General features: G+C 38.7%; 1 protein-coding gene across 5 annotated transcripts in view; it reads left to right on the forward strand.

Annotated features, from left to right (window-relative positions):
* The window catches only part of SPIN1 (spindlin 1), a 94,816-nt gene extending 81,670 nt beyond the window's left edge, over positions 1–13,146 (forward strand). For 2 of the 5 annotated variants that reach the window (XM_032260407.1, XM_032260406.1), the window contains exons 5-6: positions 3,219–3,452; positions 9,418–10,219. In XM_032260407.1, the coding sequence (XP_032116298.1) occupies positions 3,219–3,452; positions 9,418–9,617 (434 nt within the window). In that variant the 3' untranslated portion in view covers positions 9,618–10,219. Of the gene's footprint in view, positions 1–3,218; positions 3,453–9,417 lie in introns of all 5 variants that reach the window. The other 3 variants (XM_032260405.1, XM_032260408.1, XM_032260404.1) reach the window with 3 other exon arrangements.
* Positions 13,147–15,897: the final 2,751 nt, after the last annotated feature.

Raw genomic sequence — 15,897 nt, forward strand, 5'->3', positions numbered from 1 at the left:
AAGGAACATTTGGATTGCTTCTACCTCTTGGTAGAATGTAAAATTGTGAATAGTGCTGCTATAAACATGGGTATGCAGATGTTTCTTTGAGATCCTGCTTTCGGTTGTTTTGGTTATAGGCACAGGAGTGGGATTGCTGGATTATATGGTAATTATAATTTTATTTATTTGTTTGTTTTTGTTTTTTCTTATTTATTTTTTTAAAATTTTATTTTTAATATCATAATTCTGATTTCTTAGGTAGAACCACCATACTGCTTTCCACAGCAGTTGTACCCTTTTCCAGTCCCGCCAACAGTACACGAGGGTTCCCGTTCATCCCTTAGTCAGCAGTTGTTATTTACTGTTTTTGTCATAGTGGTCATCCTCATGGGTGTGAGATGATAACTCATTTTGTTTTGATTTGCATTTCTCTGATGATTAGTGATGTTGAACATCTTTTCATGTGCTTCTTGGCCACTTGTATATCATCTTTGGGGAAATACCTATTTAAGTCTTTTGACCATTTTTTAATCAGGTTATTTGATTTTTGGTTTTGAGTTGTGAGAGTTCTTTATGTGTTCTGGAGGCATGAGTTTTAATGTAAGAGTATGACAGATTTATTAATGGTTTCAGATTCTACATTGTAACATCTTTAAAGAGTTAACTGTTAAATTTTGTAGTTTCATATAAGAATATCTAGCATTACTGAAAGACAAAATACTCTTCTATTTCAGTATCATAACTTTGTAAGGCTGGATTTCATGCATCAACCAAAAGAACAGATCATAACAGATTGAGCACCAAAACAGATATGAGAATCTAGTTGTTCTTTTTGAAACCTAGACAATTAGATTTGCAAAAATGTAAAATTATGCCACTCTTCTTACTATATTTTGATAGGAAGTGGTTACTTTTAATCTAAATTACATTGTTATACAGGTATTTTAAAATAAATGTTTCTAGGTTTTTTTTTTTTTTGAAATAGTAAATATTGGTAGGAATTGTCTGTGTAAACAAATGCTTTTTTAGGTCTTTAGTAATTTCTCTTTATTTTTAAATTATGTTTTTAGAGACAGGGTCTCGCTTTGTCACCCAGGCGGGAATATAGTGATGTGATCATGGCTCACTGCTGTCTCAACACCTTGGGCTCAAGTAATCCTCCTGCCTCAGTCTCCTGAGTAGCTGGGGCTACAGGCGCACACCGTGATACCCTGCTAATATTTAATTTTAGTAGAGATGAGATCTCATTATGTTGCCCAGGCTGGTCTCAAACTCCTGGCCTCAAGCAATCCTCCTGCCTGGGCCTCCAAGTGCTAGGATTATGGGTGTGAGCTACTGTGCCCAGCCAGTAGTTTTTAAGAATGCAAATACAGTTCTGAGATCTAGTAGTCTGAGAGCTACTGGCTTTAAGAAACTAGTGGGGTTCTTTTTTAGTGTCATGCACAGGGAGGAATTTGTAATTTTTTATTATTACTGCACACTTAAAGAAAACCAACCATATATGTTTAGGGTATGCTGATAAAATTAATAGCAATACATTTGTGAAGAAAATCTAACTTGTTTCTTTTGATTTAACAGAAATAGAAGTCTGAGGAAAATAGGAGTGCTAATTGTGTTTTGTTGTTGTTAAGACAGGGTCTCACTCCTGTAGCCCAGGCTAGAGTGCAGTGCTGCCATCTTGGCTCACTGCAGCCTCGGCTTCTGGGTTTAGGTGATTTACGACCTTGGCTTCTTGAGTAGCTGGGACTACAGGCCTGCACCACCACACCTGGCTGATTTTTTGTATTTTTAGTAGAGATGGGGTTTTGTCATGTTGCCCAGGCTGGTCTCAAACTTTTGGGCTCAAGTGATTGGCCCACCTTGGCCTCCCAAAGTGCTAGGATTACAGGTGTGAGCCACCGCGCCTGTCTCAAATCGTTTTTTTTTGTTTTGTTTTAAAAGACAGTTGTTTTAATTTTAGGTAAAGACAATTATCTAAAATGGTCGACTGGAGAAACCTTAAAACCAACAGGATCCTTTATAATTTTTTCAGTATTAAAAAGACGAAGTTGATAATTTTCACCCACTTTTGAAAGTATTAAGGGCCAGGACTGTTACTCTATTATTACAGCTACCTGAGCCCCAGTTACACCGGGCATCTGATTAAATTATACAACAAATACTGACCTGCTATGATCTAGGTATAAAAGAAGAAAGGGAATGTCTTTGTTTTCATGGGGATATACAAGCAACAAACAAGTACCACAGATACATAAAGTGGGATAACTTTAGATCATGGTGAATGTTATTGAAAGTAAAACTGAGTAACGTGACTGGGATTGGTGGGGCTACCTTCACCTTGTTGGTCAGGAGAACCCCAAGAGGAACTGGCCTTCTAAAGGTGTGAGGAAGAGCTTTAACAGGCAGAGGAGAGTGTGTCCTAATGGGAGAGGAAGAAGAGCAGAGTAGAGGAGGCATGGGCAGTGAGGAGGCAGATGGCAAAAGTTGAGGGCAGAGGTGTGATGGCTTAGGGCTTGGGGCCATAGTGAGCAGTTTGGTTGTTTTTCAAATTATGAAGATAAGGCGTGGGAACATTGTAAATCACACAGTCTGGTATCAGTGACACAGTGATTACTTTGGTTTCAGTGGAGAATAAGATTATAGGAGCAAGAGTAAAAACTTATACCTTAATAAAAAATGGAAACAAGACTAAAGGAAAACAAACACCAGTTTCTTTAAAATAAAATAAAAAAAAAATCTGTGCCTTCAATAGGTTCATTTCCAAGTTTTAAATAAATGTTATGTGGTCATGTGAGACGCTAATACAGGAAAAGCAAGGTGAACTATATGCAGGAACTCTACTATTTATGTAATTCTTCTGTAAGTCTGAAGTTATCTCCAAATTTAAGTAAACAATAAAAAAATATATTTTACACCTTGAAGGACAATTAACACTTTTGATGTGGGTACAGAACCAAGACCAGACGAGTCCAGAAGATTTTTTTTTTTAATCATATTTTTTTCAATTAACTGACCTGGGACAAAATACTTCTATTCCTGTTGAATTCAACTCTGAGCTGGGGCCCAGTAGTTTGTGTTGGGTTTTTGTACTTCTTAAAGCCTTCCCAGATTCTGATGCTTGCTAATACATTGCATGGACAAAATTTCAGATAGGCTTCTTTAGTAAATTCAGTTTTCATAGGCGGTAATCAGTGAAACAGTTTGTCAGCTTTTATTTTTATTTTTTAAATCCCCAGCAACATCTCGAATCAGCGATGCACACTTGGCAGACACAATGATTGGCAAAGCAGTGGAACATATGTTTGAGACAGAGGATGGTTCTAAAGACGAATGGAGGGGAATGGTCTTAGCACGTGCACCTGTTATGAACACATGGTTTTACATTACCTATGAGAAAGACCCTGTCTTGTACATGTACCAGCTCTTAGATGATTACAAAGAAGGCGACCTTCGCATTATGCCTGATTCCAGTAAGTATATATTAGCAACTTTTATTTTGGATAATTCAAAATGGATTTGGGTTTTAGTACAAGATATTTGATTGACTATTTTGCAGATACATTTTTATTTTTGGATATATAATTATTCTTTTAGTCATACACAAACACAGGCTTTGAAATTTTTCATCTTGTCATGAATTTTAGATAAGAAAATGTTTGATAATCAGTTCTGCTTGGCTTCTATAATAAAATACAAGTTGTTTTATAATTATTAACACTACTACATGTTATTTACTTTTATTTAAAAACATGATGGAATAGGGACCAATAAAACATGTCCCTATGTACCCTTGCTCAGCTTTAACAGTTACTATCTCATTGCCTGTCTACTTTTATCTGTTAGTCCCCCCAATGCAATTATTTTGAAGCTAGTCCCAAGACATTGATTATTTTATCTATAAATACTTGAACTTCAGAGCAGCAGTTTTCAGCCTTTTTTGGCACCAGGGACCAACTAGTTTTGTAGAAGACAGTTTTTCCATGGATTGGGGGTTGGGTGTAGAGATGGTGGTTTTGGAGGCATTAGATTCCTACAAGGAACACGCAACCTAGATTCTTAACATGCACAGTTCACAATAAGGTTTGCACTCCCATGAGAATCTGATGCCCGTGCTGATCTGACAGGAGGTGGAACTCAGATGGTAGTGCTCTCTTTGCTGCTGCTAACCTCCTGACATGTGGTGTGGCCCAGGTACTGGGGACTCCTGATTTGGAGAACATCAATTTTAGAAAACAGCTAATTGGGGGAGCTTTTCTGTAGCAACTGAAGTACAGAGTCAGTGTTGAGACAGATCATTTAGCTATTTCTGCAAGTAGTCTGTTCACGCAGAGATGGTAGAAAAGGATGTACCTGGGCTAATTTCAGTAGGCCTAGAAAAGCTTTATTGAGTAATTTATTTTTTTTTGTTGTTTCTGTTTTGAGACAGTCTTGCTCTGTCGCCCAGGCTGGAATGTAGTGGTATGGTCTCGGCTGCCTGCAACCCCTCCCGTCCCTCCCCAGCCAGGCTGAATCAAGTCTCCTGCCCCAGCCTCCTAAGTAGCTGGGACAGCAGGTGCCTATCACCATGCCTGGCTAATTTTGTGTGTGTGTGTGTGTGTGTGTGTGTGTGTGTGTGTGTGTGTGTGTGTTTAAGTAGAGACAGGGTTTCACAGCAGGTGCCTATCACCATGCCTGGGGTGTGTGTGTGTGTGTGTGTGTGTTTAAGTAGAGACAGGGTTTCACCGTGTTGGCCAGGGTACGACTCCTGAGCTCAGGCAGTCTGCCAGCCTTGGCCTCCCAAAGTGTTAGGATTACAGGTGTGAGCCACTGTATCCCACCATGTTAGAATTTCTTCTAGACCATACGGTTAGTCCATTTAAAATGTGCAATTCTGTGCCTTTTAATACATGCACAGATATGTACAGTCCTCACCACAGTCATTTTTAAAACGTTTTCATCACCTCAAAAGAAAACCTTGTATCTGTTAGGTATCAGTCCTTTATTCCTTCAACTTCTCTTCCTCCTAGCCTTAAGCAACCAATAATACTTGCTGTGTCAGCTTCCCTGTTGTGGACTTTCATATGAATGGATTATGTGATGTGAGGTCCTTTGTGCTACCTTCTTTTCTCTTAGCATGTTTTCAGATCCATCCACGCTGTAGCATATATCAGCACTTCATTCCTTTTATCGGCCAGATATGATTCCATTGTATAGATACACTACATTTTCATTAGCCGGTTTATCCGATGGAGGACATTTGAGTTGCTTCCCATCTCTTGGCTGCTATGAATAATGCTGCTCTAAACGTTTGTGTACAGGTTTCTGTATGGACATGTTTTATTTCCTTTGGTTTTATTCTACCTAGGTATGGAATTGCTGGTTCCTCAAGAGAGCCACCTGCCTTGGCCTCTCAAAGTGCTGGGTTTACAGGGGTGACCCACTGCACCCAGCCTGTTGGCCCTATTTTTATCATCTGTGGTGAAATGTTTATTCATACCCCCTGCCCATTTTAAAATTGGATTATCTATCTTTCATTATTGCATTATTGTGATAATTTTTTTTTTTACATAAGACCCTTATCAGCTATAGCTTGCAAATATTTTCTCCCATTCCATGGGATCTGTTTTTACTTTCCTGATGATGATCTTTGAGGCCACAAAAGTTTTAAACTTTGAAGTTCGAGTTATGTTTTCTCTTGCTGAGTGTGCTTTTTGTGTCCTAAGAATCTTTTGCGAAATCTGAAGGCATAAAGATTTATACTTATTTTCTTCTAAGAGTTTTATAGTTTTCACTCTTAAATATAGGTCTTTGATGCATTTTTAAGTTAATTTTTGTCTGTGGTTCAAGATAAGGGTCCAGCTTCATTTTTTTGCGTGTGACTGCCTATCCAGTTGTCCGAGCACCATTTTTTGAAAAGACTATTCTTTCCCCCATTGAATGTTTTCGGCACCTTTGTTGAAAATCAGTTGACCACAGATACGTGGGTGTTTTTCTGGACTCTCAGTTCTATTCCATTAGTTTGTATGTCCGTCACTATGCCAGTGCTGCATTGTCTTGATTATATTGCTTTTTAATAAGTTTGAAATCAAGACGTTTGAATCCTGCCTTTTTTCCCTCCTCTTTTTGAGACAGTCCCACTCCATTGCCCAGGCTGGAGTGCAGTGGCACAATCTCAGCTTACTGCAGCCTCTGCCTCCCAGGGAGCTTGGATTACAGGCATGCACCATAACGCTCGGCTAACTTTAGTATTTTTCGTAGAGACAGGGTTTTGCCTTGTTGGCAAGGCTGGTCTCAAACTCTTGGGGAGAAGTGATCCGCCTGCCTCAGCCTCCCAAAGTGCTGGGATTACAGGTGTGAGCCACAGCACCAGGCCTCACATTTCTTTTATTAAATTCACTTCTAAGGAATTTGTTCTTTTTGATGCTGTTATACATATGAATTGAATTGTTTTCTTAATTTCACTTTGGACAAGCTCATTCTTTTAAAAACTACTCGATGGCCCTCACACACACGAATCTCTTGCTTTGGACAGATGTAGATGTAACTAGTAGACCCTCCATACATTAGCCATGTGACAGTCATCTCTGTGCCTTTTTGTTTGTTTGTTTAAGTTTCTCCTCTGAAGAAGTCAGTTAATGAACTTACTAATTTGTTCATCTGGTCTTGAATTTCTACTTCTTAGATATATATATTTTTAAGATTTGTGAGCTGGGTGTGGTGGCTCATGCCTGTAATCCCAATGTTTTGGGAGGCCAAGGCGGATGGATCACCTGAGGTCAGGAGTTGGAGACCAGCCTGGCCAACATGGTGAAACCCCGTCTCTACTAAAAGTAAAAAATTAGTCGGGTGTGGTGGCCCACGCCTGTAGTTCTAGGTACTCTGGAGGCTGAGGCAGGAGAATCGCTTGAACCCAGGAGGCAGAGGTTACAGTGAGCCAAGGTCATGCCACTACACTGCAGCCTGGGAGACAGCCAGACTCAGTCTTTAAGAAAAAAATTGTGTATAAAGGGGTAATAAAGAGGTAATACAAATTATTTATATACTAAGGAATTCGTCATGAGAACGTTCCTTTAAAAAGCATTTTTCCAACCTGTATGAAGTTATTTGAACATTTTTTTAATAGATAAATACCCGGTTAGAGCAAGTACTGTTAACATAATCATAGGAAATACAAGGGCATCTGCAATTCTCCCATTGCTTTTCCTAACCGCTTTTTGATCTTTCCACTCCTTTAATTCTCCAAACCCATACGTTTTGTGTGTGTGCTGTGGAAGCTTACCTTTAGAAACAGTGGTCATGTTCTGATCTAATGAGTTCCGAAAGGGTCTTGTTCAACTACCTGCTCTGATGATAAAATGGGACTCTACATATGAGTCTCTTGGTTAGCTCAGTTACTATAAAATTCACGTGTGATTGTGTATTTGTAATTCCTCTGTAAACACAAAAGTGCCACAAAAATATGGCAGTATGATGATACTGCTTAAGGGAAGAGAATTTTTAAAGAAGAAAGTATAGCTTATATTTCTTTATTTTTTAAAGAACTGATTATGCTCAGGCGTTTTGTTTTTATTGCTTGTGATTCTTAGTACTAGAGATCACAGTCGCACTTTTTGGATTATCATTCAGTGAGAGAATTTATTGTAACCAAAGAGGCAGACAACTGTTAATACATGTACTTTTATATGGTCCACGCCAGGATACTTATGAGAGTAAAATGGCATTACTACCATTTGTGCCAGGATAACATGAACTGTCTTAAGCAGCCGGAACCCTGGTTGCCCTATCTGAGGATTACTACAAAGAAAAGAGCTTTGAGTTTTTCAGAACCCATGCAATTTTTTAAAAAATATAGTATAATTGCCTACCTTTATCCCTCTTTTTTTCTTTTACTTTGTTTTTTGTTGTTGGAAGTGGTTTGCTGTTCCTGTGTGTTTTATTATAGGCCAGAGGCAGGGCATTAACCTTGGCACGATCTTGGCTCACTGTAACCTCTGCCTCCCAGGTTCAAGTGATTCTCCTGCCTCAGCTTCCCAAGTAGCTGGGATCACAGGCACGCGCCACCACGCCCAGCTAATTTTTGTATTTTTAGTAGAGATGGGGTTTCACCACTTTGGCCAGGATGGTGTCGATCTCCTGCCCGCCTCTGCCTCCCAAAGTGCTGTGATTACAGGCATGAGCCACCACGCCCTGCCAACTTTGGGGACCTTTTAGACAGTACAGATGCCTGGGCCATCCTCAGAGATTCCCTTGTACTTGGTCTGGGCTGAAGTTCATTCAACACCAATTTTTAAAGCATGGAAAATTTTTTTAAATTTCGAATATGAGGAAGACAATGTGAAATGCCGTAATGTTGAGGGTTAAGAAGATTTAAGGATTCACAGAATAAAACTGATAGTACTTAGGCATTTTAAGTGTATACCATATTCTCAGTAATCCCTGTAGGAATTGTCTGCCTTCAAATCATATTTCAAAGCCACTCAGACTTACTTTCAGTTAATTACAGCTACAAATTAAACATGGACCAAAGGAATTTTGGGGTATGATTTTCAAAATTGTTCATATATCTAGATTGGGGTCGGCAAACTATTTTTTTTTTTTTTGAGATGGAGTTTTGCTCTTGTTACCCAGGCTGGAGTGCAATGGCGCAATCTCAGCTCACCGCAACCTCCGCCTCCTGGGTTCAGGCAATTCTCCTGCCTCAGCCTCCTGAGTAGCTGGGATTACAGGCACACGCCACCATGCCCAGCTAATTTTTTGTAGTTTTAGTAGAGACAGGGTTTCACCTTGTTGACCGGGATGGTCTCGATCTCTTGACCTCGTGATCCACCCGCCTCGGCCTCCCAAAGTGCTGGGATTACAGGCGTGAGCCACCGCGCCCAGCTGGCAAACTATTTTTATGGAAAGAGTTTCATTGGAACACTACCACACCCATTTATATACATATTATCAGTGGCTGCTTTCATGCTACAGTGGCAGAGTTGAACAGTTGGGACAGAGACCATATACCCTTAAGCCTGAAATATTTACTGTGTGGCCTTGTAAGAAAAGGTTTGCTGACTCCTAATCTAGATAATCATCAATTCAGGGTATTTAGATTTTTTTTAATTATGAAAATAAATATGTGAGTTGATTTCTTGGGAGGCCAAGGTGGGTGGATCACCTGAGGTCAGGAGTTCAAGACCTGCCTTACCAACATGAAGAAACCCCATCTCTTCTAAAAATACAAAATTAGCCGGGCATGGTGGCACATGCCTATAATCCCAGCTACTTGGGAGGCTGAGGCAGGAGAATCATTTGAACCCAGGACGTGGAGGTTGTGGTGAGCTGAGATTGTGCCCTTGCACTCTAGCCTGGCAGCAAGAGTGAAACTCTGTCTGAAAGAAAATATGTTAGTTGATTTATATCTAAAAATTGATTTTCAAATTTTCTCTCTCTTTTTTTCTTTTTTAAATATAGATGATTCACCTCCAGCAGAAAGGGAACCAGGAGAAGTTGTGGACAGCCTGGTAGGCAAACAAGTGGAATATGCCAAAGAAGATGGCTCGAAAAGGACTGGCATGGTCATTCATCAAGTAGAAGCCAAGCCCTCCGTCTATTTCATCAAGTTTGATGATGATTTCCATATTTACGTCTACGATTTGGTGAAAACATCCTAGATGTCATCACAAACTGCCAAATTTGTGGAACTGTGAAATGTATTATTTGTAGACATAAAGACTTGATTGCTTTCCAGTTTAATGAAAGCTTAAATGTCCCTGCGAACCCACAATCTCTGCCAGCAGAACTGGTTTTGTTCTGAATAGTACAGATTGATGTGAACACAAAGCATTTTGTGTAAGGAGAACTCCTTTCTCTTAAAAGAAGTCTGTCTATTTGGAGGGGAGTTACAGGCAAGTTTGATAAAAGTTAAGCTAGTATCATAGTCATTTAAAATTGTAATAGATCTTAATCATTTCCCCTTTACCCTAACACTCTTATTCTGCCGCCACAATGCAAGCATAGTTTGGTGTTTTCGTTATTGCCTTTTTTGAGATATATGTATCTGTATCTACCTATATCTATATGTGTGTATACATATATAATATATACACACAGATATCACACACACACACACACACATACATACATACATACATGCACACACAGGCAGTCTTTTCTTTGTGGGATTGGGATGGGGGTGACATAATTTTCTTCAGTTTAACAGGAGTGCTTTACCCAAGTCAGTCATGGTTATGATATTACTGCTCTTTATTTAGAATTAAAATTTGGGCACAGGAAGCATATAGAAACATTCAGCTTGTTTCAAAAAATCAGAAGTTCAGAGCACCTTTTCAATCTAGAGCCCTTAAACCGTAAGTCCAAATGAGAATTACTTGTGTACAGTTAATGACCCACATTAGGATTTTACAGTCTGGTGAGAAATCTGGGTAAAAGGCTACCTTTAATTCTGAGCTTTGAATTTTTTTGGTTACATTTTAATCATAAATTTTTTTTAGCAAAACCCAGGTCCTTGTTCCACACAGTGTCATGTAGGTGTATTTTGGACAGCACGTATGGTCTGTTGTTTGTACAAATCGGTAATCTGGATTTCAGTACATGGATTTAAAAGGCAACAATACATCACTTGTTTGTGTGTTTTTGGTAAGTTTCTGGAGGAATACAATGTTTTTATATTGGAAGTTTAAGTTTTGAATGGCATTATTGCCTCTAACAGGCCCTCTGGGACTTTTAAATTTTTATTACTATTATTGCTAATGTATGATTATGGTTGGAAACTTCTGCCCCACCCGTTCCCCCTACCCCCTGGCTTTTCCTCACAGAGAATGTCTAGACAAATAGCAGCTTGGTCTCTTGACACCTCTTGTGGGGTGCATGTTTCTGCTCCAGGTGTGCTGTTAATGTGGATTCATTCCATTCAGTGGCCCCTTGGGGTTTGCATGTCAGTGATGTGTTACCATAGAAGAGCCAACCGTTTGTGTTCACTTGGTGGGTGTAAGTAATAGCAGCCCTTTGCCACAGTCTTCACATGGTTTCTTCCTGCAAGGTTGTTCTAAACTGAAATAGAACTGCTAGTGTGATTGATTGGTCAGTGAAACAGCTGCTCTCACTTTGTTTTGGAGGAACCCTGGTGATTTGACAGCCAGGAGAAAGGCCATATGTGAAACCAGTCTCTTGTGGAGATTGGAAATCCTCCCTGATATTTGGGCAGAGCCTAAACGTGCATGCTTGTCATTCAGACACCAGAAGTTTGAATCAGAGATCCAAGTGGCCTCTGTTGTGGCTGTTCTTGATGGTTTCCAGGCCTCATTATGCATGGTTTGCTTGATGCCCATTTTTTGTGCCTTGTGCTGTTGGATGGTAACGACCACTCACCATGTAAACACAGTACCTCAGTTTTCTGTCCACAGCTACAGTCGCTCTGTGCCTGTTGCTTCACCGTGGGCAGCCAGGGACAAGCTTTTGAAAGCAGTGTGATACCCAAGTCATAGGTGCTTCTCTTTTGTGTGAACAGGTGTTATTCTGCAGATCTACTATGTGTTTTCCTGTTCTCTTAAAAGTCCCTGCATGTAAATCTCAAAGCTGAGCCTGGCTCCCAGAGTCCAGACTGACATTGCAGCGCAAGACTTTGCGAGTGTGTCCAGCATGCACGGACTGTGCAGCACTCGGTCCGGTAACTTTGGGTGGAAACAGAAAGTTCATTTTGAAGTATCTTGAGGGTTGGGTCAATTGAGACATTTCTAGCATTACTTAATGACTTGCATTGTGGTTTTTCTGCAAGCAACTTTAATGACTTTTTTTTAATACCACATGATCTCCCATTTCTAGATGAATGCAACATGATGATGGTGATGACAACGATGAGTTTAATCATTGTTCCATTTATTGCCTTTAGGGCTGAGGGAAAGGGAAGGGTTTTTTTTTTTTCTCCCCCATTTTCCCCCATTCTGTCTTTTCTTTTGGTGGCTTACACCACACTTAATGACGCTATGACTAATTCTGCTCCCAAGCCCTTGTATCTTGGGCTTCGTTTTAGGCTCATGTGTCAGATCTGCATGCATTGCTTGCATTTTTCTGGTATCGGAATGTTGGTTCCTTGTTCTAGGAATTCAACATTAATTTCCAAAAGTATCATGGGACTTGTGACAACACAAGACATGAATCTATGTATAAAATTTATCGGCCTTTCTCATTTACCTGCTCTAGTATTATTGTATTGTGTGTGCGTGCGTGTGTGATGTCAGGCTGCCACGTAAAACTTCAGAGAAAAATCTTAAAAGCAGACCATCCTTTTTTGCATGCTCTATTCTAAGTAGAATGTTCAATGTAACTGACTAAAATTGCATGTTAAAGATATTTAGGTTTTTTTGTTTTCTTTATTTTTATTTGCTTTCAGTTTCCTGTATATTTGCTTACTGTGCCGTTTTAGTGGTTTTAGGATAAAAATGCACTGGTGAAGCAAATGTAGTGCCAACAGAAGGTGATTTTCCAGTTGTAAATGTCATGCAGCATTTGAAGGGACTGTGTTTTCTTAAAAAAATCACAGTTACTTCTAAATCAGATTTCGTTCCTTTTATCGTTTTATGTGCCAAACCACGAAGTGCATTGGGCTTGAATCTCTGAACACTGTAGACCCATTAGAAGACTGTTCCGATTGTCACAAATTGTAGTGCCTGAAAACACTCTTAAGCTGATTGTCTTAAAAAAAATGAACGTTCTCCAAAGACAAAACAGGAACAATTATTATAACACAATAATTATGGTTGAAATGTCTGTGGTTCCTTGGAAATGCTGCGCTCTTTGTGTTTTTCCATCATTAGTGCAGTTGGAATGAATGTGTATAGGTCAGAGGTCTTCGTGTTCACATTTTAAAATTAGGTAAATGACCTCATCTTTCGAGCTTGAATTCATTTTTAATTTTAATTTTATTTTATACAATGTGTAGACAGTTCCCTGTTCTCTGCATTTAGAAGTATACACAATATAAATCTGTTAATTCTGTAAGTAATTTTTATAATTATGATGTAACTCTATCTTATCCTTAAAACATTTAAAATAAACCCTTTATGTGCAACTCCTGACTGTAAAGTTTGTGCTCATGAGCAAAATGTGATGTGTTGAATGTGATTCTGAAAAGTTTTTGGGCCAAGTAACTTTTTCATCACATGTAAATGTCAGGTATGCATAGAAACAGAAAGAAACCGAATTTTTATTAGATTGATAATATTCAATAATACCTGAAAGAAGAGGAGGCAATCATCAGTATCCCATGTATATTAAATATTAAAGTTTGCAATTTGACATTGAGAAAGTTTAACTTGCAAGATCCTAAACTTAAAAAAATTCTTTTAAATAGAATTAAATAATGTGTATTTTATACTTTCACATCTATTCTTGCTTTGAATATTTCTTATAATGCTTTTGCCCATACTTAAATAATAATGGGATTCTATAGTGAAAAATCACTATTTGTCAATGCTAAGGATATGAAAAAATGAAAGTAATACAGGATATGAAATGATAAACAATGGGATTCTATAGTGAAAAATCACTATTTGTCAGTGCTAAGGATGTGAAAAAATGAAAGTAATTTAGGTAAATTGCAAATTTAGGTGATTGCAAATTACTTTTGTACCAACCTAAATTACTTTTATACCAACCTAATAACACTTATATATGTTTTATCTTCCTTGATTATTTTGATCAATGAGGTAAAAAGTGGAATTATGGCAATGCTTTAATTATTTTTTATTTTTTTAAAAATGTTCCCCAGCTCATTTTGGCCAAGGGATTTCGTGCTTAAGTCTAGGATAACCTGCCTGCTTTTGGGAGAATGTTGATACTTGGTGAGAGATGAATGCAGACTTGAGCTTTGGGACACCTGGCTTCTAGGTCTGTGTCAGTGCAATGTCTGTGCTCCAAGACCGTGGAGGTTACTGAGGTGGACTGATGCAGGGTCTACTCTGGCTCTGGTGGAAGAAGGCTGCAGTTTGGGGAGGAAATGAGCCATTGGGAAGCACTGGCGCCCCTCTTGAGTCCAGATTTTCTGACCTTCCTTGCTGAAGGTATTTTCGATGTCTGTTTGTAGTATCTATGACAGGTATGGCTCTGTAAATATTGCCCAAAAATATAACAAAGCAAGTTTAGTCTGAAGTTTGGAAGTTGATGACTAGTATTTGTAAACTAATGAATCAACTCCCCTATTTAAAGCAGTCATCACTCTGTTGGAGAATTTTTGTCTCTTGGTACAGTTAAACTCTGTGATGATAAAAGCATTTGACACTAATAAAGCATTCGTAAATGCTTAGTAATTACCTTGCCAAGCACTTTTCACGCTATTTTATTTAGTTCTTGACAGTCTTCTGAGGAAGGCACCACTTTTCTGTTCTACAAATAAGGGCAGAGATTGAGTGTCTCACGCAGGATTACTGAGGAATGAAGACTCATCTCTATTTTGTGCCCAGACACTGAGCTGCTCTATGACTGCCTCAATTAAATTACTTCAGTGGAGTGATCTGAGTAATCTATAGTATAATATTTTCTGTGACTAATTTTCTGTAACTTTATTTCATAAGTTAATATCTTAAAAGTGTTTATTTCCAAATTGCCAAATAAAAGGTTTTATATTAGTCATTAGAATGTAGGCATCTGTGTCTCTGTATACTAAGAATTACAACCCAAAATTGTTTTTGTGCTTAAACAATAAATGACGCCTCCACCATGGCACACGTATACCTATGTAACAAACCTGCACGTTCTTCACATGTATCCTGGAACTGAAAATTTAAAAACAATTTTTTTCATAACTAAAAGAAGTGATGTCACTTTTTGGAAAGGATGCTGAAGAAATTTTAATTTTTCATCATAAGAATATAGATACCTTATTTTAATTTTTAAATCTATTTGTTTATTTTGAGATCGGGTTATGAGACTGACTAATTTTTGTACTTTTGGAAGAGACAGGGTTTCACCATGTTGCCAAGGCTGGTCTCGAACTCCTGGGCTCAACCGATCCGTCTTCCTCAGCCTCCCAAAGTGCTGAGGTTATAGGCATGAGCCACGGCACTCAGCCAGATAACTATATTTTAAAGACATTTTAAATATATCATGAAAGTAGTATCTTCATAAACCTAATTTTTTAACCACACAGGAGACTTAAAAAGCCCAAATTTCTTTTGCTTATGATCTACAATCTCATACTTAATTTTTATAGTAATTGGTTTGTTCTGTGTCATATACTTGTAAGTTTTTAGGCTGCAGAGTTGAGAGAATTATTTGAATCTTTTAAGTTTCTTCTCCAGCCATTCCGAGAGCTTCTGTCTGCCCTTACAATTGGTTTTGGCAAACCAAGTAGCAGATAGTTTTTGAAAAATGTCATGGCACATAAGTGTGCCTAAACATGACATTGACATTCTTTCTGTTTAATTTTTAAGTGAGGACACTGGACCAAGTGGTGCACTGGCCCCTGCCAGCTCTGATCTGACACAGAAGTGCGGGGCCTCGCTGTGTGTTTGTTTTTTTACATTGATTGTTCCAGTGGGTGAGTAGGCTTACTCCTGGCTCTGCTTTTACCATCCTCTTTCTCATTATATTCAATTCATGCTTTCTGGGGGGAAAGTTAAGAGCTTTATGTACCACACAAACTATTTAAAATCCCGAACCGGGTAGACACATTATATATAACTTTAAAATTGTCTGTTTCTATGTTGGAATGACTGAAGCAGCTTATAATATGAAAAGACAGAAGGCCTTTTAAAAACCTTGATGTTGGGCCGGTCGCAGTGGCTGATACCTGTAATCCCAGCACTTTGAGAGGCCAAGGTGGGCGGATCACAAGGTTGAGTTAGAGACCAGCTTGGCCAATATGGTGAAATCCCGTCTCTACTAAAAATACAAAAAATCAGCTGGGCATGGTGGCGCATGCCTGTAATCCCAGCT

The sequence above is a fragment of the Sapajus apella genome, unplaced genomic scaffold (genome assembly GCF_009761245.1).
Source record: "Sapajus apella isolate SASKATOON/1434 unplaced genomic scaffold, GSC_monkey_1.0 scaffold118, whole genome shotgun sequence".
NCBI classification, from domain to species: Eukaryota; Metazoa; Chordata; class Mammalia; order Primates; family Cebidae; genus Sapajus; species Sapajus apella.